The 24469-nt window shown below is 42.7% G+C and overlaps 2 protein-coding genes across 4 annotated transcripts in view; both read right to left on the bottom strand.

Annotated features, from left to right (window-relative positions):
- The window catches only part of LOC115099811 (cytosolic carboxypeptidase 6-like), a 1627912-nt gene that overhangs the window by 507690 nt on the left and 1095753 nt on the right, over positions 1 to 24469 (bottom strand). The gene's annotated exons all lie outside the window — the stretch shown is intronic.
- The window catches only part of BEND5 (BEN domain containing 5), an 88803-nt gene continuing 79245 nt past the window's right edge, over positions 14912 to 24469 (bottom strand). For all 3 annotated transcript variants that reach the window (XM_029618504.1, XM_029618505.1, XM_029618506.1), the window contains 2 exons: positions 21143 to 21356; positions 14912 to 15088 (listed from right to left, as the gene is read on the bottom strand). In XM_029618504.1, the coding sequence (XP_029474364.1) occupies positions 14931 to 15088; positions 21143 to 21356 (372 nt within the window). In that variant the 3' untranslated portion in view covers positions 14912 to 14930. The remainder of the gene's footprint in view (positions 15089 to 21142; positions 21357 to 24469) is intronic.

Raw genomic sequence — 24469 nt, 5'->3', positions numbered from 1 at the left:
TCAGTAAGGCAACTTCAGCAGCTATATAGGCTGTTGTAATGACTTCTTTAACCCAGTGGGCAATAGTTGCCCACTGGTGCTCCTTAGTTACCTCCACCATAGAGCATAACCAAGCGATCAGATTTCCAAACAGCCTTAGACACCTCCTAACTCCGCTGTAAAGAACGCTAGATGTCAAAGGAACAAAAAAGGCTTTGTGGAATTTAAACACATTTTCCCTCTACGCTACCCCAAAAATAGACTTAGAGAAGTCATTAAAACAATATAAGTATCTATTTTTATTCAATGTAATATTACATGAGAAGTATACTCAGGGTACTTCTGAAAAACTAAGACATATAATCAAGCTTATATGTTCTCTATCTATTACGAAATCATGGTTAAAATAATATTTCAGATGAACTAATGATAATTTTACTTATTTACTTATTTAGAGTTTTTCTATACCGGCATTCGTGATTAGAAACCACATCATGCCGGTTTACATATAACAAGGGGGTGTAAACAAAAAACTTCTTAAACATTTCATCTTCTCATTCTAAATCATGACTAAATTAACAGGTCAGCATGACCCAGGCCCTCATCGCAATTACATATCAGTGTAGCACACTTTTTTTTTTTTTTACAAACAAGGATGACTCAGCATTATATCTATTTTCTACCACACACAATTCATTCTTCAGTCTTGGCATAGTGATATTATGCCTATATAAAGATTGTTTACCACTTCAGTATTTTACCTAGTGCAGGGATCAAGTTTTGCAACAACCAACACATCTGGTTTTATGTAAGAAATAGTATTTAGAGCAAGAATAAGTACGGGAATTTTTACATGGCGCCAGCCATCCAGTGCTCCTACCATGTGACAGGGGCCGGCCAATGGCACGGATTCCTTGTCACATGGTAAGGGCAAAGGGCCATCGGCGCCATTTTTATTAGTGGCAGCCGATGGCCCGAGAGCGGGAGATCGCACCCCGCGCCCCCACTGGACCACCAGGTAATTTTAAAACGGTTTTTGGGGGTTCGGGAGGGTGGGGGAGAGTTTTTTGTTATCGGATCGGGCGCAGCCGATAATAAAATAAAATCGAGCCGGACGATAAAAATGTTAAGATTTTGAATCTGAACCGATCAGATTCCGGTTCCGATTCACATCTCTAGTGGATCCAAGGTCGCGGCAGGAATACTCTGCCCCGCTTTGTATCAAACCGAACCTCGAGATACTCCAGGGTCTGAGATGGTTGCAAATCACTCTAGGCCAGATTCATCACTGAGCCTAGCTCCTATAGCAATGAACCACCCTGTGGGAAGCATGAAGACTCTCTTTCATGGTTTTGATATAAATCAACCAGCCATCCAAAGAGGAGAGATCTAGAATGTGGTCCTTGAGGAGAGCTACCACCACCATGAGCTTGCAAAAAGGTCCTGGGTGCCATGGCTAGTCTGAAGGAAAGCCTGCATCTGGTAAAGACAATCCAGAATAGTAAAAATGGATCACTGGTGTTCCCAACGGATGGGAATATACATCCAGGGCACGAACAACCCTTCTTTCTTAGCAAGATCAAATAAATGGAATAACTGGCTGTATATCTCTGCGATTCAAGAATGGGAATCACCGCTTTCAGGTTCAAAATCTGTTGTAACGTCGCTGCCACTTCTACCCTCCTGCTGAGGGGACTTAGATAGAGAGACCATGAAGACGTCAGGCGGAATGCAAAGAAATTCTAGAGCACACCTGTCCCAAAAAGCTTCGAGAACACATTGATCCAAAGTAATCTGGAACCTTCTGTGGTAAAAACGGAATGAACACCATCTAGCTCCTGAACCAACAGGTGAGCCTGCAAACCTTCACTGGAAGACCAAGGGGCTCCACCTCCGGAGACCGTGTCCTTTCAAGGTCCTCTGGGCGAAAGGACGGGACCTCTGGGATGAACCTCACCTATAAGGCTTTAGGATAGCCTCAATCATACTATCCTGAGCATCCTTCAGTGCTGCACCTTCATGTACTGGCATGGTGTTATGGTTCGTGAAAGAACACACCAAGGCATTCACCCTAGGGAAACACAACTAGTCTTTGGTCTGCGGATCCAAGGGATATAAACCTGCCAAGATGCTTCCTCCTTTAAAGAACACCCTTGGTGCACTCCATTCTAGATCAGTCAACTCCTGGAGCGTGACCTGGAGTGGAAAGAAATCAGAAGCCTTGTGTAGGGAACCAAAACAGGAACTTTCTTCTGCATTCACCAAGGAGCCAGTCCAGCCACTCTGAGGGTCTTCAATGCTTGAAACCTCAAACCTAGCAACTCATTTTTAAGAAAGAAATGGAGTAGAGTTTGATTTGGCTCCAAAGGCATAGAAATGTTCCCCCATCACCATCATCGGTATCATTTTGATTCACCTACATTCAAGCTTAGGCAGGCAATATTGTGTCACGGCGATTGACCGCGAAGCCAGGCAGGGAAGGACTTGGAATGCACAGACCAAGCTTAGTAGGCACTGCCGATACAGAACACTGGTCCTGGAAGAAAGGTCCATTCCAGGACCCACAGGCTTGACCTGATGTCCTGAGAGCTGGTGGCTTGTGATAACTCGGCCTGTGGATCAATCAAAGGAGGGATACCCTCCGGAAGGGGGGAAATAGTCACAAACATCCAGGCTACGCTAATAAAGGCTTAAAGAAAGCTGTGACTGAATGACCCTGAATCATGGGGATAGCTTGCTTACTGCGGCGGTTACTACCCTAAACCAATTAAACCTGATACTTCACTTTGAATACATATACAGCCTTGCTCTCTGCTTCAACGGCAGGGGGAAATGTGGAAAAGAGGATTTACATTCAGTCAGCATCCAACAAGGCATTGATTTGTGCAGTCTGGGTAAACAAGCATCGGGGTAACTTGCTTGATGCGGCGGTTACTACCCTTAACCATTAAGCCTTATGATTCACCTTTGATGCAACTACAACAATACTCTGCATAAACGGCGGGGGATGGCAGGAAATTTGAATCAGTTACCAAGGGCCCTGAACTTGGTGGTTGGTGAAACAGATAAGTATGGGAAAATAAGTGTGGGAGCTTGCTGGGCAGACTGGATGGGCCGTTTGATCTTTTTCTGCTGTCATTTCTATGTTTCTATATGTAAGTGACAAACAGAACAAATAGATAAGCGCTTAGGCTTCCTCACCGTGTGCACTATAGTTGTAAGCATGCAGCACGGTCAAAGCTCACACTTGGAATATTTGCGCATAAAATCCTGGCTCAAAATGAGCGCACAAAATGTGTGTCACATGAATACACGTAGGTATATGCACCTAGGCCACATGCCCAACTAGGCACCCAATCTGGATGCCCAGTACACCAATGCATCTAAGCAGGATTCACAATTGGGTGCATTGCTGCACGCCATGATTCTCACAGCACAAAAACGCATGCAAACACCTCACATCCTACCATGCACTCAAAAAGGGAGAAGCCTGCGTGCGGGGCCTAGCCAAATGGCTGCTCAACCCACCGTGCCTGCACTGCCTCTTCAGCTCATGGAACTCCTGAAAGATATGAGTGGGCTAGACTATGATTTTTTTTTTCAATAAAAAAACATGTCCACCTGAACTCAGCCCTCCATGGCTGAGAGCAGGAATGGTTTCCGGCTATGGGGGGGGGATAAACCCACACCACCGAGCCTCTCTCAGCCTGCATCCACTAATTGCACTCTAGGGCCAGGCCCCTCAAGGCTACTGGACTGAAGCACTCTACTGAGGGAGAGACTGCACAGTATCCCTCAGGAGGCAAGCGGCGCTATATAAATGTCATGATGTGGCATGCAGTACAAATGGGTAGGCGCTTGGGCTTCTTTGCCACGGGCGCCATGGTTGTAAGCCCCTAGATTATGCGCGTATAAAATCTGCACCCAAAATGCGCACACACAAAAAAGTGTGCGCGTAAGTATATGTACCTAGGCACGCATCCAATTAGGCGCCCAGAACTACTTGATTGCACAACTGAGTGCACAGGAGCGTGCCGACGGCCCGCCATGAGAAAAGGCGCAAAATCCCCTTGCAGCCTACTAAGCGCCAGAAAGGGAGAAGCCTGGAGCGGGACCTAGCTACATGGCTGCTAAACCTTCTGAGCCTGCACTACCATCTCATTTCACAGAACTCCCCAGAGATATGAACGGGACAGTCAAACGCCGAGGCAACAGACCCTTTTTCTCCTGCTTTCCTCTCGCCATTTTACTATTTCTTTCTTTTTTGTTTTTTTATAGCAAAACTCTTTTACCTGAGCTCTGCCCTCTCTGGCTGAGGGCAGAAACAGGTACCAGCTACTGGGAGAGAGGACTAAAGCTTTTACCGCCGAGCCTCTCACAGAAATGGGACCTGGCTAAGGGGGGGGGGGGGGGGGGGGGAGGACTAAGGCCTTCACCACCAAGCCTCTTTCGGCCTGCAACAGCTATTGGAATTTCTGGTCCACGGCAGTCAAGGCTACTGGACTGAGGGCATTCTACTGATGGAGGGACCAAATGGTATCATCTCAGAAGGCAAGCGGTGCTCTTGTCTTTCCATTATCTCCTTTAGATTCCTTCTTCTTTCTTCTCTTCCTTTATTTATTTTTTACTCACAGGCACACCCCCCTAAGGGAAATGCATGTTCAGCATCTGCTGGAGATGGAGAATACTGGAAAGCTGTAGTTGGGGCAGGACTATATGGCAGTGACATCAGCTTTTGCTCCGTCTCCATCTGCTGGCAGAGGTGCATAACCCACTCAATGGGATTGACCTACCCAAATGCTAAAGAACAAAATGTTGAATAAATAAGCCCTTAGGCTTGAATCTGAGGCAATGGAAGGTGAAGTGACTTGCCCAAGCTCACAAGGAGCATCAATGGGAAATGTTTTGAATCTGGGCTTCCCCTTCTTCTCAAACCACTGCTCTAACCACTAGGCTACTCTTCCACACCTTGAATGTAGTGCTCTATATATTATCCAATGGAGAAAATGTGAAGAGGGATACTTACCTTCGTTAAACACGTCAGAAATTAAGACCAGAATAAATCTTCGCAAATGCAAGATAACACATCAGAAAAGAGGCGGCAGAACATCTTCCAAGCCAGACCACTGCATCAGAAAACCTTATGATCAGATGCTGAAAGGGAGCTTCAAAACTAGTAAAGAATGTAGGATGTCTGATTTTATAATGGGTTGACTGCAATGCCATTCTGACTCAGGGTTCATTGTAGACAGACCTGAAAAGGTGGCCTGCTGCAGGGGAGGGTTACCGAAGGAGTGATTCAGAGGGGAGGAGAAAGTGCTGGCTTTGTTATGGGGATAGTACACAGAAAAGGTGGCTTCAAAAACGTTATAATCTGCCTTTTGTGACTGGTCATCCACTTCAGAGTGGATTGCATTCATATAATGTAGGTATTTCCCGCGGCCCCAGAGGGCTCGCAATGTTTGTACCTGAGGCAATGGAAGGTGAAGTGACTTGCCCAAGGTCACATGGAGTGTCTGCGGTCTTTGAACAGTGGCCACCCTGGCTTACAGAATAGAGTTTAGGGGTGGGCATGTGTTAATTTTTAAATTATTTATTGTTACGATTTATTATGATGAGTTTGGATGATTTGTAGTTATTGTATTTTGCATTGTTTATGAATGTTATTTTATGCATCTGTAGTAAGCTGTTTTTGGGCAATCCCTTGGAATTGTTAGGGTGGGGAATAAACGCAACATAAAATTATAAAGCTTTCAACTAATGCCTTTGTTAACTATTGCAGAGTTTAAGCTTTTAACATTTGTTGAAGTTTGACATGAACAAGCTAATGGAGTTATAGTACAGGCACAATTATACAAGGTATTGTGAGGTTTTTTGTTTTTTTTTTTTAAAACTAATCTAAAGGGTACAAAAGAATATAGTTTTCAGCTATTCCAGACTTACAGGAAAAATGATCACATTCTTCAATCATGTGTCATATCTTCTCTACACATATTTGTTATGAAAATATTAGTTTGTTTAAAACAGGAAAACTCCATTTTATTTCAAAATGTCTTCCTTAAAAGTTAAAGATGCATATTTGTATTGTCCAAATGCTACCATCATTCACGCATCCTTTCATGTACAAAGGCTGCAGAGCTCTCCATTACCTTTCTGACTGACGTCAGAATGTGGGCCTATTAGCACTGTAACCAACAGATTTTATCGGCATGAATGGTTTATGTTACAGATGCCAAAAAAGATGAACAGTTTCAAACCAGATGAATTAATTGACAGAGGGGACACATTCCCAGTTTCTAAAGAGGAAAGTTTGTTACTAATGCACACAACAACAAAAAAAGTCACCATAAATATTTTATCCACACAATTGCAAAGAACTATCTAAAATCATTACCATTACAAACCCTTTAAGTACCTTTCAGTTATTGCTTCCTTGGAGGATTGGGATTGTACTGTTGAATATTTCACAGCTGAGTTGCATACGTTCTTTTTAGCTACTTGTCTGTTCCATAATATGGAAGCAAGCAGTACACGGAAGCAAGCACAAAATTCTTGCAGTTACTTAGATCTAAGAACTTGCATTGCTGTACTTGGTAGTAGTTTACCTTGCAGGCATATTGACAATGTCCTTCTATTATATCAAAAGAAAAAGCAAAGGAGATTACATTGGTCCTCTTCTCTCCTTGGCACAAATTGGTGACAAAATGTGCAGTAGAATTCATAAACTTGGAGGAATCTTGACAGCAACCACAAAGTGAAACTTTTCTTCTTTCTATGGCCCCTTTGAACTGACTGATATCACCAATTCATTTTGCATAGATCAGCTCTTTAAAGTTCCTACTGACCTAAGCAGTTGCTAAACAGGCGATTGAAAATAAACCAAGGGTGAAATCTCTCTTCACAAAATTGCTAAGGCCAATCTATCACAAATGTAAAAGCCAACATATCCTCTTTATTGGGGTTATTTCGTGCTGGGGTATCAAAATCATTACCTGTATTGATCTCAAACCATCAACCATATAACCAATACAAGTACTGCAAACTTAGGGGCGGATTTTAAAAGGAGCGCGAATAGCCTACTTTTGTTTGTGCTCCAGGCGCAAACAAAAGTAAGCTGGATTTTAGTAGATACGCGCGGAGCCGCGCGTATCTGCTAAAAACCTGGATCGGCGCGCGCAAGGCTATCGATTTTGTATAGCCGGCGCGCGCCGAGCCGCGCAGCCTACCCCCGTTCCCTCCCAGGCCGCTCCGAAATCGGAGCGGCCTCAGAGGGAACTTTCCTTTGCCCTCCCCTCACCTTCCCCTCCCTTCCCCTACCTAACCCACCCGCCCGGCCCTGTCTAAACCCCCCCCTTAACTTTGTTGGGGGATTTACGCCTCCCGGAGGGAGGCGTAAATCCCCGCGCGTCAGCGGGCCTCCTGCGAGCCGGGATGCGACCTGGGGGCGGGTCCGGAGGGCACGGCCACGCCCCCGGGCTGCCCCGGGCCGTAACCATGCCTCCGGGTCCGCCCCCGAAACGCTCCCGGCACGCCCCCTAAACACCGCGATGACCGGGCCCGCCCCCCGACACGCCCCCTCGGAGAACCCCGGGACTTACGCGAGTCCCGGGGCTCTGCGCGCGCTGGTGAGCCTATGTAAAATAGGCTCACTGGCGCGCAGGGCCCTGCTCGCCTAAATCCGCCCAGTTTTGGGCGGATTTAGGCGAGCAGGGCTCTGAAAATCTGCCCCTTAATGAATACTAGGGATACTTATATGGTTGTCCCAAGGTATGCCCAACAGAAGTCATGTTTCAGCTTATGAGGTTATAGAGTAAACAATTTGATTTCCTAAACATCTTTAAGATCATCAGTCTATCTCTGGGATTACAAGGTTCAAAAAAAAGAAAATCCATAACAAAACAAGTCTTTGGAAACATTATAAGCTAAATTTAGAAAAAACTGTTGGGTCAAGTTACTAATGGGGCAAACATTTGGAATATGTGTGTGTGTGTATATATATATATATAGCCACAATTACACAGTTTATTTTTGCACTTTTATGTTAAAAGTTCAAATGATATGCAAATATATATTTTAATAATCTAACAAAGGGGTAAATTTTTAAAGGCCTGCGCGGGCATCCATGTTCGCGTAGTTCCTGGCGCCCGCACATGGATGCACCGATTTTATAACATGCGCGCATCACAGTGCATGTTATAAAATCCAATACCCGCATCCAATACACGTGCACCTGATTTTGTCTCGTGCCTGCAGGGAGGGAACTTTCTAACTCAATGGTTCTCAACCCTGTCCTGGGGACCCCCCCAGCCAGTCGGGTTTTCAGGATATCCACAATGAATATGCATGAGAGAAAATTTGCATACACTGCCTCCATTACATGCAAATTTTCTCTCATGCATATTCATTGTGGATATCCTGAAAACCCGACTGGCTGGGGGGGTCCCCAGGACAGGGTTGAGAACCACTGTTCTAACTCATGTGCAGTGACATGATCAGGCCTTTGCCCAGTCCACTCCAATGAGGGAGCGCAAGGGTACTTCCCCATCCCCCTAACTGACCTTCCTCCCCGACCCCCCTAAACCTGCCCTACTTACCCTAATGTTTTTTGTTTTTCAACTTACCTGCTCCTTTGAGCAGAAGTAGATTGCGCGCACCGGTTGGCTCCAGACGTGCGCGCCATCGGGACAGTGCAAAATGGGGCTGTCCCAGCCAGCCCCCCACCCAACCGCCGGCCTGCCCTGCCCCTTTTGAACAACACGGCACTTTCGCGCGGACCAGGAGATACGCACATGGCCGGGCTGTTTTGAAAACGAGCTCAGCCATTCGCATAGCTCCCAGTTTTTGCACGAGCTGGGCTTTAAACATTTAGCCAAAAATGTAGTAGGAACTGTGGAATATATTAAAACTTTAGTCATTACCAAATATTTTACCATCTACATTAGTTGCAAAGCAAAAATGTTTTACTTTTTTTTTTGGTTAGTTTAACACAAATGGGTAAGGTGGGACAGACTGGCTTTAAATTTGGTTTATGTAACTGTAAAGAAATGCATGCAGTGAAGTCATTCTTTATGGGGACCTGTAACTTAACTCCTCCATTACCATTACTGTATATAGACAGCACCATGGGCTGCGTTAGCTGAAGCAGTAAAATCCAGGCAGTACAAACACAGATACTCTGCCTAACACTTTCCAAAACATGAAGTCTTTTCTTAGATAAGTTATTACACATTGCTTTCACTGAACTGTGGGGCCAGAAATGCTTCAAAGGAAGTCAATTGGTTTCAGTTGTCTCCCTTATGAAAAAAATACATACATAAAAATCAACAATACTGAAGACAATATCCATTTTGAAGTAGAACTGCACAATGCAATATTTATTGCTATATTGGCAACTGTGAGGTCAATAACAGCTGCAATGGAATCTGACATAATAAGCCTTTTCTCAATTAATTGCTTATGAGTGGCATATGAAAGGTCAATAACACTTATATGGAACCTCAAACTTAATTAAACTCAGTGGGGTTTCAGTAATAAATACAACCTTGATGCTTAGAAACATCTTTCAACATTTTTTTTTCTATGTAGGATTCTGTTTTAAAAGAAAATCCAATTTTAGGTCAACAATACATACATGACTTCTTATCCAATATCAACCATATTGTAACTGGCTCACTAGTGATGCCCTAATGTAAATAAAGTACACATTATCTAATCAAGACTATGTAATTCATGAGAGTTATTCGGTTAGTTATTGGTTTCAGGGTTGAAATAAAAAAAAAAAAAAAGCAGGGTACTTGGACTGTAAGTCCAGGGATTCATTGACCCCTGCTTCCTTCCAGTGTCAACAGACTAACTTCTCTGTGCACCAAGCCAGAGAAAATACCATACCCACAAACATGCAGAGTCACTTTCTGTTTACAACTCTCTCCATGTTAAGGGAAATATTAGAATAAATACAAATTCTAGAAATAGAGATAAGGAACAGAAATAGAGCATCTGCACTAAAATATTTCAGGATGATTTCAGGCAATTACATTTGTATTTTAGCTGTAAGAACAAACTGCAAGACTATGAGTGAATTTTCAAAGGGGTTTCATGCATAAAACTGCACATACATGCACAAGTGGCATGTAAGCACTTATATGGGAACTTATACACGTCGAGAGTACATGGGGTAGATTTTAAAAAGGTGCGCGTGCTACCCGGCCCGTGCACATGTACACCCGATTTTATAACTTGCAGGCGCAAGTTATAAAATCAGGGGTCATCGCGCGCAAGGGGGTGCACCTTGCACCCGCCGACCCACGCGGACTTCCCCTGTTCGCTTCCCACCCCTTCCCCTAACCTTTCCTCCCCCTAGCCCTAATCTAATCCCCTCCAAAAGTTTTATTTTAGCTTTTTTTTTAGACCCAGCGCGCTTAACCTTTTAAAAATCTGGCCCCTATTTTGCATTTCACATGTACAATTTATGTGTGTGTTACGGGTGGTCCAGGGTAGGTTTCAGAAGTACGCACAGTAGTTGCTATTTTGTAAGAAATATACACAGGGACGGTAACTTTCAAACAGGCTCACTGGCACACATATATATGTATGCGAGGGCACGTTATAAAATAGCCCAGGCACGCGTATCTGTGCACCTAATTTTAAGCTTGTGAGTGCCCAGCAGCGTAAGTCGGCTTACAGATGCGCAACTGCCTATATTTTAAAACAGATGCATGTCCAGCCAAGGACCGCTTTCACCAGTTCATCCAGTGTTCTTCTAGTTTCTCCCACACCCCTCACAGATGCCTTATCCTATTTATTTGTAACTTACACCGCCTCCATAGACACTAGACCTGAGCGCATGTCCAGGCGCATAGCTATTTTCATACACATCTCTTGGCCCTGCCCCGGAATGCCCACACTATGCCCCCTTTTTTCCCCCCAACATGAAATGTGCGCACATCAGCACTTGGGCACATCTACCCGCTTTATAAAATAGAGTGGATATGCTCTAGTGCTGGATGCGTGCCCATCTCAGATTTTGGTATGCATCCAACTTTTAAACTTCACCTCATACATTACCAAATGTATTTATACAATTTTATGCCCAATTGACCGGTGCAGGTGAAATCAGAATTGTCTGTTGTCTGCAGTTTTTGGGTGGGAGGTCTGTGTGAACTGGTGGGTGTTCAGGGTGAAAGGCTAGATGGCCTAGGAGAATTGGCGGAGGTACCAGCCAATTGGCAATTTTAAGAATGCACACAAGTATTTTCAAAACAGTATACTCACAGCCACCTCCACAGGCCAGTACCTCTGTTTCCATGGTGGTCTAGTAGAGGACGGAACATCCCCTACTGCTCCAGGCTCAGGTCTGCCATTTGTAAAATATCTCTGGTCATCCACATGGGGACGTTTGCCCCATCAAGTGTGTTTCAGTGCTTCCAGGGAAAGTTAGCTACACAGCTTGCGATTTTTCAGGCAAACCGTGTTATTTGCATGTGATTAGCTCATTATCATATCCATGCTATTGTGGGAGGGGAAATATTTTGTGTTATCATTACAGTAAGGTGTTTACCACGCTATAAATGGCTAACGCAGCTTAATAAATGACCCCCTTAGATCGTAAGCACTCTGGGGATAGGTAAATACCTACTTGTACCTCAATGTATCAGTGAAAAGGTGTGAGCTAAAATAAATACCTCTGTACACAAAAGCATGTGTTACTATGACCTTGAAGACATTCATAATTGTTTGTTATGCTTTCCTAGTACATTTAGTGAGAAACTTCACAATACGACTTTACTGACAATACCACAATACCAATCAGTGCCCTATATGCTGGGAGTTATCATCTGTCCACCAAGGTACAATATTTACTTCAACTAATTCTATAGGAGAATTAAATAATTGCTCTATCATATTACTTTATCAAATCAGTGTTCTACAACTAGGCAGCACCCACTGTGATGTTTTTTTGCGGATGCTGGTTTTGGTAGTTTGAAGCTCCCAGAGCGTCCACCTAGCTATCTGAGCCCTTTGGGGGGGAGGGGGGGGGGAAGAGAGAGACAGAGAGAGCGAGAGAGAGAGAGAGTAGCCATAATGCCCTGACCCTAGATATGTATTTATATCTCTATGGGAGGCCCACCTAGTAACTCGAGGTGAGGTTTAGGTATTAGTGTAGGGGTTAGGGGCCACAAACAGAACAGTGCTCTCTTGTGAACATTTGATGACCCTCGGAGTGAGGAAACTTACCCAAAGATGAGATTTGTGCAATGTTCTCTCAACCCAGCTTGATGGACTCTCTACCTGGGTAACATCAAGCTAGGTGGAGAGAACATTGCACAAATCTCATCTTGGAGTGAGTTTCCTCACTTCGAGGGTCATCAAATCTTCACAAGAGTGCACTGTTCTGTTCGTACATCTCACATTGAATGTCAAAGTGGCCCCTAACCCCCTACACTAATACCTAAACCTCACCTTGAGTTACTAGGTGGGCCTCCCATAGAGATATAAATACCGGTACCTATCTAGGGTCAGGGCATTATGGCTTCTTTATCTCTCTCTCTCGATAAATCCAGGCCTTAGAGGTGAATTTTAAACCCAGGAGCACAACAAAATCACGAGATGTTCACACATGTAGGACAAGCATGTGACCACCCAATTTTAGAAGCCACTGTCATGCACATACATCTCCCAATATGTGAATCTCTCACTTGGAATGAAAAAGGGGCGTGGAGTGGGCAGGGTGTTTCAGATCAGGGCCAAGAGACATGTGTGCAAGTATCTATGTGCCTGGGCATGCGACAAAGTCCAGTGCCGCATAAATTTACTTTTGCTATGGAGAAGGTCTGTTAAAAAAAAACAAAAAAAACAGGTATCCCTAAGGGGTTTAAGGGATCTGGGATAACAGGGGAGGGGCGTGCAAGCTAAAGAACCAGGGGGGATGGAGGCCCTAGCACTAGATGGGGCGATCTGGTGAAACTGGTCACGGCATGGACGTGCACCGGTTATAAAATTTCCCCACTTGCGCAGTTTGAACCCGACTTTAAGTGGCTGCGCGTGCTCACTTATAAAATTGGGCGTATACATACGCGCACCCAGGCTATTTTATAACATACATGCGTAGGTGTGCACCCAACTTTAAGCGTGGTTTATGGACTTTTCTTCTAGGCACTTAGACACCTGGAAACATGATGAGAGAAAAAGACCATCCGTCCAATTAATTTCGCATTATAATTCTCATCGCTCCCTCAGAGATCCCCTGTAATTATCCCATGCTTTCTTGAATTCGGTCTCTACCACTTCCACTGGGAGGCTGTTCCACACATCCACCACCCTCTCTGTAAAGCAAGATTTCCTAAGATTACTCCTAATCTACCCCCTTTCAATCTCATTTCATGACCCCTCGTTCCAGAGCCTCCTTTTTCCATTGAAAAAGGCTCACTTACCATATGGAAACCTTTTAATTTTTTAAATCTAGCTATACTAACAGTTATTACCACATCCTTTGGCAACAAATTCCAAAGTTTAATTATGCATTGAGAAAAAACAACACGCTTTTTCCTATTTGTTTTACACATATTACCTAGTAGCTTCATTGCATGTCCCTTAAATCTTTGTGCTTTTTGAAAGAGTAAAAAAAAACAATTCGCTTTTACCCATTTCACTCCACTCATTATTCTATAGCCTTCTACCATACGTCCCCCTCAGATGTCTCTTCGCTGTCTTTTTGAAAACTAGATCATAAAACTGTAGGATTACTTAATTTTCTGATGAAATATTCGCTTGTATACTGCCTTTATTTTCTGTTTTTAGTTACTATACTGTTTTGCCATTAAAAAAAACACATTTAGTTTTTAGTATTTACCATTAATCACTTAAAATAAAAATTACCAGTTATTTCGTTACAAGGAATCACAATACTAAACCAAACACATGCTTCTTTTCAAAGGCTCCTCTTTGAAATCCTTTTGTTAGTGATTGCCTGATCCCAAAATATTACGTAACTGAACACATGTACTGCAACTGGGGTCCTTAATTATCTCAGCATTCATAATTTTCGTATTCCATAGATCTACTAGGATGCAAATGGAAAATACAAGGTTTAGAAGGCTTCCCACAGATGCAGGGAAGAAAATATTTATCGAAAGAGGTCTTGAAGAAAGGCATTTGCCCTTCTATTTTTTTTTAAATGTGCATTATAGTTTTTTTTAGTGATTGTTTAGTTCGCGTGAAGTGGGATGTTTGACGTGAACGGTGCTGGAAACCAGCATCCTCTGCTTGCCAAAGAGCTGGAGGTACAACTGCAAGGTTCTACCACACGGCTCGGCCGACGTGCCTTAGGCCCTGTCCAGAAAGGACAGGGCCTAAGGCACGTCCTGGAGGGGGGGGAACTATATTTTACTTTATGCTTATCTATTCCTCAGCCACTGCTAGAATTACCAACAAAGCCAATTTGAGCCGGCTGTGCTGGTAGTTTTAGCAACAGGAACACCTGTCTACTGAGAAGTGTATTCCAGGCTCCAACTAACTTTACAGAGGTCATCAAATGGATAACAGGTGACAAAGTCAGGACCTGACTTTTACCATGACTTTTCCCGTTCTGTGCCAACAGGGAAAAGTTTTAGTAAATAGGCCCCAAGTGACTACCAACTTAAATTAAATTTAAAAAAAGCTATCTAGAAATGAAGGTTCCTCATTCTATTGTAGATTAAAAAAAATATGATCAAATGAAGATTGGTCTTATATTCAAATATGTATTATAAATAAAAACAACCACACACAGATATTCCAAAATTCAAATAAAAGCAGTTTGCAAGGCATAGTGACTGTACAAAAATCTGCTTAAAATAAGCCACAGTTTTATTATGGGATTCATTTTTAAGCACCTTTATCCCGTGAGACACAACGCCACACAATTCAAACACTACTCAAGTAAAACACAAAAGGCTGTAAGAAAAATTCCAAGTTTATTGCATACTGTACTTTGCTTCCCTCCTTTCTTCGTTTTTACATGATTTATTGATATCCATGATTTTTTCACAGATATATTTGTTGACTTTGGAGAGTCTCTGTGCAATTTCAGTTTCGTCCACAGTGTCTTGTGCTATTCTGTCATATAAGCATTCTGAAAAGAAAGTAAAGAAAAAATTCCGCTTGGTTAATTCTGCTCATGGTGACATTGTAAATAATATATTTTCATAGCACTACTGGTGGATCAAAATGATTTGCTAAAATTGTACTTGGTACATGATGAATCAAGATGACAGAAAAGAGTAGACAGTTTATGCTTTATTTCACTGAAACCAATACTATAGCTCAAAGCTTTTCTGTGTCATGAAGGTGGGTTTGGTTTCAGATACATGCTAAAAATTTGATAAAGAATCATTTGATACTGCATGAAATCAGTGAACCAAAAGATCATCAAATACTAAGCAATGTAATCAGAGACCAGGACAATATGGCAAAGAGATACAGAAATAGCCCAATTGCTTTTGGCACTACTGGTCTGTACCTCAATACACTGCTTGTAGGTGTTATCTCTTACTAGATCCAAAAGGAAGCTCTCTGGCACAATGCAAATATTAAGAAGCACATTGGCACTAAATCTAAGAGATCAAAACTTTACACAACACAATCTGGCTAAAGAGGGAGGTTCATTCTTGCCCCCGTGTGCACAATTCAAACCTATCTGGAGACAATCTCCCTGAGAAATTACATCTGCAGCTGTCCCAAAACAGCATTCAAAGACTTACTGCCCTCAGTTTACTGGTTATTCACAGGAACAGTCCAGTGGAAAAGTCCATCATTTTCAATCTTTTATATTTTCTTGGTTTTTAAAGTTGCATTTCAAAAAAAGCTACTAGTTAATATATTGACATCAAAGCTTTTATGTAGAGAGAAGGACCTTTTCTACTGCAACAAAGAAATGTCAGCTTTAAGACTGTCCCTTTAAAACATGTTGGTAAAAATGGCTGACTTTCCTGTTTGTAGTGTTGCAGCTCATTGTGGGAGCAGGGAAGACTGGAATTCTCGAATGAGGTTTTCTGCTCGTGTTTTAAATGCATTGAGAAATATAGAATTTAGCTTTTTCAAAACTGTAGTTTTTGAAAGAAAAGTTTGTGATTTTAAAAAAAAAAAAAATCTTTCCTTTGGTCTTCGTTCTAAACAAATGATACCATTGGTTTCAATTCGGCTGAACTGCAGGAATCCTTATGAATATGCCATTTTCCTACCCTGATTTAGTGCTGCTGGTTAGATTGAGCCTCCTCGAAAAAGCCGTGAGGGTGAAACACAGTCCATGTAGGAAGACTGTAATTCTGATAAACATCTACAAAGATAAGTCTGTTTGGAGAATATTTGAGCGTGCATCTTTATTAAATTGATATAAATTGGATGGTTATCTGGAAAATGTTTTTCAAAATACCGGTAAGCCTCTCTGGCAAAATATTTGAGAGTTCATACTGACAAATTAGTTCAAGTATTTTAATGAACAGAGACATAAATTGGATGTAGAATTTTGACAAGTGCTTCTTGTTTGTGCTGATTAAAAATGAGGCCCATCAACGCTTATAATTCTTTTTAGATGTTGGCCTATATCAGAGCATACTACTTCATTTGTTTTACGAATCTAAATTGAAGGTTTTTCTTTAAAGAGAATGGTTCCTATTAAGGATGTGCATTCATTTGCAACGAAATAGGAAATAAAGACAATATTTCCTATTTGGTTGCGGTTCGGGGGGGCCGCAGAAACGATAGGAAAACCTACGAAATTTCGTGTGGTTTTATCATCGTTTTTGGGGGGGGGGAGAAAGGGCACAAAAAAAAACAAAAAAACACAAAACCCACCCCAAACCTTCAAATTTAATTAATTGCAAACCCCCACCTTCCCGACCCCCCAAGGCTTGCCCGACCCCCCACCCAAGACTTAACGAAAGTCCCTGGTTGTCCAGCGAGGTGCCGGGCGCAATCTCCCCCTCTCGGGCCATCGGCTGCCACTAATCAAAATGGCGCCGATGACCCTTTGCCCTTATGATGTGACAGGGACTATCTGTGCCATGGTCCACACCATTTTTTAAGATGGCGCCGGCCGTCCATTGCTCCTACCATGTGACAGAGGCTGGCCAATGGCACCGATAGCCCCTCTCACATGGTAAGGGCAAAGGGCCATTGGCGCCATTTTGATTACTGGCAGCCGACGGCCCGAGAGCGGGAGATTGCTCCAGGGACCCCCGCTGGACCACCAGGGATTTTCGGTAAATTGCCCCAGATTTGCCACACAGATTTTCCCCATTTATAGCACCAGGAAAGTTCACTGCTGAAGCTGCAGCAAGATTTTCACTGAAACAAAAAAGCTCCCTTTGATAATCTGTCCTAATTTTAAAAGCCCTGCACGTGTGAAAACTGGGAGATATAGATGTGGCTGGGCCGCGCGGATCTTCATAGGCCTGCAGCCATGCACGTATCTCCCGGTACGTGCAGAAGAATGGGTTTGGGAAAAAGGGGCAGGCCAGGACAGCACCATTAAACACTGTCATGCTGAAGTGCACCCCGGGAGCAGACCGGCCTGCGCAAGCTGCTGCTGCTCCGGAGAACAGGTATGTAGGAAACCAAAAAAACCTAGGATAGTTAGTGGGGTTTTAGGGGTCAGGGTTAGTGGGGGAAAAGGGAGACAGGTTAGGTAGGGGGGGGTTAGGTACTGGAGAAAAGGAGCTGACTGGTAACAGGGAATAGGGCCTATCAAATCGCCACACGCATATAATGAAATCCCCCCCACTTATGTGCGATTCAGCACTCTCGGGCGCCGATGTAAAATCGTGCGTGCATGCTCACGCAGGTAGATTTTATAACATGCGGACGTCGACGCGCACATATTATAAAATCGCCACATCCATGTGCACGTGCTGGGAACCGCGCGCACTTGGACGCTCACTCAAAGGTCTTAAAATTTACCTTTATATATGTTTTAGCTGTTTTCCACTAGAGTAGAGTCAGATTTAAGTTTTGTATAAAAAGTAGGGCAAAGACTTGTTCAGAGTTTACAAATTGGTTTGGTTGCACACTTTTGAAATAGTGCACCCTTCTGGCTGAGGATTTCGTTTTCTGCAAATTCAAGAGAAGAAAATAAGTCACATGCAAATATAATATTCTGCAAAGAAATGTTGCCCAATGTCCTGAATTTAAGAACTGAGCAAAGCTTCCACAGTGCTTTATGCACAAGTTTTAGTTGGTATGATTATTTTCTGTAGATGTATTTTTCTTTTAACAGAAGTGGCAGGAAATTAAAAGCTTGGAGAAACGTGAGCGATTTCAAATTCATATGGGCAAAGTGACTTGCAAGCGTTTTGCAAATATTTTGTCCTGCTTTAGCCAAAATGTAAATGTGGCCGTAAGCCGAAACTCGTAATTTTAAGATTTGGCCATGTCAGATAAAGATCCCGGTAGAGCTGTCAATGAAGATTGTGGATCCATCTGACTTGCTAACAACAGTAGGTCCTCTTCCTGCTTTTCCCCTGTGCTGAGAGATGGAAGAGGATGGAGCAAGTCGGCTGCAGATGCATCCAAGCTTTATTAAATTAAAAAGGACTACAATTTCATTTTATTTAGTAAGCAACAATGGCTAAAATCTCCTTAAATACAGGGTGCATCCCAGGCAAAAGAAAAGAGGAACAATTTTATTGTTCTTTCATTTTTTTTTTCTACAACTCTTTAGGTTTTTGTCACAAATTTCTCTCTGGTAGATTAATTCTGCATTTGATGAGTCTCTAAACCCATCTATCTTCCTTGAAGTTGAATGGATAGCTGGAGAGAGACAGAGAAGAGGATAAAAGAGGGCTGGCCTGGTGGCAAGCACTGGACACTAGGGATGTGCATTTATTTTAAACGAAATAGACAATGGCAATGGAATTGTCTATTTCGTTATGTTTCGGGAGTGCCCTGCAACGAAAAAAAATTGACAAAATTTTGTAGAATTTCATATTTCGTGTTAGTGTGCACTAAGTCCCATTAGTGCTCACTAACTATAGTTTTCTAATTTCAGAGTCAGTGCGCCCTAATAGGACTTAGGGAATGCTAACTAGTTGCTAGCGCGCGCTAACAAAAAATGTTAGCAATAAGTTAAAAAGTGTCGTTTGGGGAGCAGTTCATTAGCTAGAGATATGGTTCTGTATTCCCATTGGCTGTCTCCTTCCTATTAGGGCGCACTAACTCTGAAATGAGGGAAACACAAAATAACTACCTCCCGAACTATTATAAAAACGGAATTTGACATGAAAAGAAAACCAGGGCACATCCCTACTGGACACAGCCATGTGGAGATCCCAAGTTGGGTTTCCTACTCCTTGGGTTGGCTTAAGATGCTGCAGAGGAAGTGTTTATAGAGCTCAGCAGGGGCACAGTGGTGGGGGGAGGGGTGAAGAGGGAGGAAAGAGTAATGGTCAGTGCTGAAGAGTGAAACCTGGTGGCTGGGTTCATTGGTGCATGGCCCCCGGCACATCACTGTAAGGACTAGATTAGGTGTGCTGCAGACAGAGGGATGTAAAACAATGAGGGCAAATCCTTGGGCAGTTGTGAAAGAAGGCTCCTGATGCTGGATCCCAGCCCTGATTCTGATTGGCTGGAAGTATAAAGGAAGAGGCAGAGGAAACTACAAGACTTAAAAGGCAGGGCAACTCTTTATGGATTGCTCTCCTCCCTGAAATCCTTTTGGAGGAAATTAAAACCTTTTTATTTTGATGAAACGTTGAATTCCTTTTAAGTGTCACTGTACGGTTTTATATTGCAAGTCATGAGCATGATAAATTTGGGGTTTTTTTATGACTTTTATTGTAACCACTCATGGAAATTAGCAGTATATAAAAATGTAAACCAAATACATACATGGTGAGAATGAAAGCCATAGCTTTTGGGCAACCACATCCGAAGAACATTTTATTTAAAAATGTTAAATGAAGACTTAATGTAGCTGTTTCAAGCTGCTTATGTTTGACAGAAGCTGTCAGAGAAGCGTTGCGATGCCACCAAGCCCTATGCAAGCAGCTGACTGACATCTTTAATAGCTGTTTCCTTATTGGCCATAGGAACCGCTTATTTTCTTGAAAGTGCCACAGTGGGCCTCAAGATGGCTTATTATTAGAATCACAGCAGATTGCATTTCCACAGCTATTGTACTTTTTAACAGTCATAGTCTGTATTTTGTATTACAAGAGGTCACGATTACACTTGAGACCTTATTCAAACATACTTCTTTAGCTTTGCAGGCTGTTTTATGTGCACAAGCTTGCAAGGGGGAAGAAAAGTGCATACTACTCATTTTACATTTCCAATCAATGGTTCAAACATTTATAAGCGCACTCACCAGCTAACTGAATATGGCTGAAAGAAGTGCTGGGAATTCAGAATGGGCATACGTTCCTCTAAGCTACTGTGACAGTGAAACCCCCAAGATGATATTTGGGGGGGGGGGTGTCACTTTTTTTTTTTTTTTTTAATTTATAGCATTTTTATGGTGTCTTAAAAAGTCATAGTAAGATTGGTTTAACACCTCATTTAAAAGGCAAAGAAAGGCTGGTCAGCTTTGGATATATAAGGGGATAAATTGTGAATGCATCTGCCCAGATAACTTAGGAAGTTATGCAAGTAAATTTGGTTATTTTAAAATGTATCCTCGCTCCGCAGGATAAAGGTTTGCAGGCATTTTATACTGCGTGTTGTACCCTCCTAATGAAGGGCCCCGACGGACAGGGAACAACGTGTGTATCGTGGAATTTTCAAGTGCGTGTGGATGCAGGTTCCTGTGCCTCGGCCATCTGCAGGTTTAAGGCACGTGGCTACTGCGGTACCCAGCTAAGGTTTTGTGCATTCTCAAAGAGAAACTAAGCTAAATGCTGTGAGCACAAAAGTACCCGCGCACACGGCCGTTTCCAGACCTGTTGAAAACAGCCCCATAAATCTCCCACGGCACTTTGCGGACAAGTGAAGATATTCCTGCTTAAATTTCAACCTCAGTCGTACAAGTCTGATCTGCTGAAGCTCCCCTGCAGAAAGATACCAATTAGAGGCTTAAAGAGACCCTCCAGCTTGGGCTCTCACTAATGGGCGTATCCCCTTGTGAAAGTGTACAGTGCTGTGGACAAAAGCATTGCATAAACACCCACGCGGGTAACAGCAGCTGAAATCTTACCTCTGACAATACTTAATTTGTGAGGGGAGAGCGGTGGCTTGGGAACTGCATCTTTCTTTTTCTTTGTTGCCACTCCTGTGACGCTTCTGTTCTTAAGCACATCTGTTCCCCAGATCATAACTGCTAGGTTTTTGGTAAACTTGGAATCTCCTTGTGTTACTTGCACTTGGTGCCATTTCTCTGCATCCACCCAGATTCCACTGCCAAGGTGAACCTAGAAAGATTGAGAAGAACTGAAAGGTCAGGACTGGTCACGCTGGGTGGGGGCGTGGAGAGGCGCTGATGAAGCTTGGACAAAAGAACTTTGCTGTGAATCTACAAAGTTCCAAATTGTTTATTGTATTAGGAACTTTAATCTTAAGTACCACTAACCCAGACAGATGCCGTCTGAGACAATCTCTCAAAAGGCTTCTAGCTTTTATCTCAAGGTTTCCACAGCCAATTTCAGCAATCCCCTCTCCACAGCCCTTGTAAAGATGGCTAAGGGAGTTCCTGCCAACTCTGCAAACATTAAAGATTTCATGATATGGTCTACAATAAAAGGATTCATCAAGCTCACAACATGCCAAAACTCCAAAGCATGGGACAATCCCCCCCCTAGAGAAAGAAACAAGAGGTTATCAAAAACAAACCCTGCCTCTTATCTCTAATCCGTGGATGCCTCTAGTACTTGTACTGACTTTTAGAGAAACCATGACAGAAATACAAAAATAATATTCTCAACAAAACTGGATAAGTGGTTGAATGCCCCACAATCCTTTTAAGTTGCTGACTAATAGTGGATCGCTCCATTCCAAGGAATTGAGAAATCCTATTTTTCTTTTTTTTAAATTAGTTGTATCTACATATTGCGGAAAGGCACTTCACTGTGTGCTGAATTATTTAATGTAAAACTGAACTGCAACATTTTAAAAGAAAAAAAAGACTGGGAAAATACTTTTTTCAAGAGTTAAATATGAAGAACTGATCCTGAAACCCCATTCTCCCTGCTGTGAGCTCACGCCCGGCATCGATGTGGTGCAGGTGTCAGGGGTGTTTCACCTTTCCTCATTTATTATTAGCAAAGAAAGTCAGGAGCTGGGCAAGCTTCTCTTTTCCCAGTGCTTCATGCATACATAATTCTTGAGGTGTGCATCTGCATAAACCACGCTGGACAACAAACGTTTCTTTCTGTTTCAGACCCACAATTTCGACTGATTAAGGCTTTCTGCAGGGTTAAAGTGAAAACTGGGCATGACTGAGGGCAAGCTGCTATTGAAACAGAATGCGGGAGACCCGGGTTTCTGGTCCTGAGCTGGACACGTGGCTTTCCAGTCTGAAGGGGGGGGAGTATGGATCACTGCTGAATGGGTGTAAAAAGAAATCCAGGCACTGCTAAAGAGCAACATCTACCAGCCGAGCAAATATAAACTGAAGTGGCAGTATATTGTCTTTATAAATAATCAGTGAGGATGCGACGCGGCGATTCCTGGAAGTTTAGTGTCCTGCAACCAGCACATCAGTCAACCTTGTCCTTATCTTCTTTCCTACTTACTGACCCCATGGACTCACATGAGAATGCTCCCCCTGTATTTTATCACATCTGTTGATGGCTGATCTCGAATGCCAGCTGGTAAAGCCCACAAAAACTGAATGCATTAGAACTGGCAATTATGGGTTTTACATTTTCAAAACTTGAACTGACAAATATATTTTTTTTTTACTTGTTTTAGCTAACTGCTGCTTTTACATTCATGTCAAACTTTCACTGAGCCCTAAAGAGAGCTATGGTCAAATGTCCTACAGCAACAGAAACCTGAAGTAGCACCTGGGGGATGGAAATACAAGGGAAAATGCACAATAATCCAGGAATGAACACCCCAAGGTCACCATGACACTGAGTCCCCTGCAACCGGAGAATGCTAATTGGCCTAAAAATATTTTATATCATCAGACCAACCACAGGTTTCGGCAGCGTTGCACCTGTAAGGTCGCACTGGGATTGTATGTCCACATGCTTCTGAAATTCTTATATTTTTAAATCGAGAGGTAATGAACAGCTCTCAGTTTCCTTTTAATAAATATGAAAGCAAAAGTCTGCAGGTGAAACACTCTTAAAACATGCAGCAATGCTGATACTTGGCGGGGATGTGTCCAAAGCTGGGGAAATAGGGAAACGAGATCCAGGTGGAAACCTAAACAAACCAAGTCGATACAAAAATGTTTTGGGGTGGTACTGAAATGCAGTATTCTAGCATCATCATTTGAGTTAATTCACTTGAAATGATGATTTTCCTTCCAGGAAAGTATAAAATATTCTTACTGCATAGGGCACCACATTACATGTATACAGATTAAGGAACATGTCTGTGTGAAGAGAGGATGCGTATGACTTGTTCAAGGTCATACAATAGGCTAGTAGTAGAGCGAGGGTCTCGGATTTCACAGCTCACCGTGCTCTCATCACTCACCTACAAAGGCAATAAATTCCCTTTTAATAACAATAGAACAGTGTGGATTGTGCACTGCGCCGTAAACAGGCAATATTGACCTGGGTTTTCTCCTACTGTGGGTGGATAGTATAAAATCTGCATAAGAAAAAAAAAATCAATGATGCAGAAGCCTCTCTGCTACGTCACACGTTCTTCTATATTCTATCCTCTAGCATTCTGTAGATTGATCTGCAGGAATCTAAACTAAAGGCATCACTTGCTCACTCCCGCTTTTCAATAAAATGATTTGGTGTATGGTAAGCAGTCAATACTCACAAATCTATCGGATAGCTGGAATTAAGGGGTTTGGTTTGGCCTTTCTGGGACTGAAATACCCATAACAATGCTCTCTAACAAATGAACACTTTACACTTCTTGAGCAAAACTCGCAGAAATTCAGACCCAAGAAAGATAACTACTAGCAGCTCAACGTTTTGCTGAATTTTGTGACAAACTCAGAACTAGCCAGATATTCCAATTTCCAACCGCACAGATTTTAAGCATGTTGAGGCAGGGAAGCACCCCCATGCATCTGCTTTTCAGCTCATTTGTATACAGATGATTAGGGTTACTATTGCCGAATTGTCGAAATCAATTTCTCAATCTCAGTAAAGAAAAAAAGAACACCACACAATACAAGCTATCTTGTTTACCGGGAGAACATGTGGCTGGATAAAGCAAAGAACTTGAAGGCAGACAATCAAGAATTCAAGTCTTTTTCCTGTGTAATCTTGGGCAAATCATTTAATCTTCCTTTGCCTCAATTTACTCAAGTGCAATGAGAAAATAACTTTCTTTCAGAAGCTGCGGGCAGTCTCCCTGTCTTGAAATAGCGGCTGCAGCATCCCACACTAGA

This window comes from Rhinatrema bivittatum, chromosome 10, assembly GCF_901001135.1.
Source record: "Rhinatrema bivittatum chromosome 10, aRhiBiv1.1, whole genome shotgun sequence".
In the NCBI taxonomy this organism is placed as follows: Eukaryota; Metazoa; Chordata; class Amphibia; order Gymnophiona; family Rhinatrematidae; genus Rhinatrema; species Rhinatrema bivittatum.
This window is presented reverse-complemented; position numbering and strand designations above follow the sequence as displayed.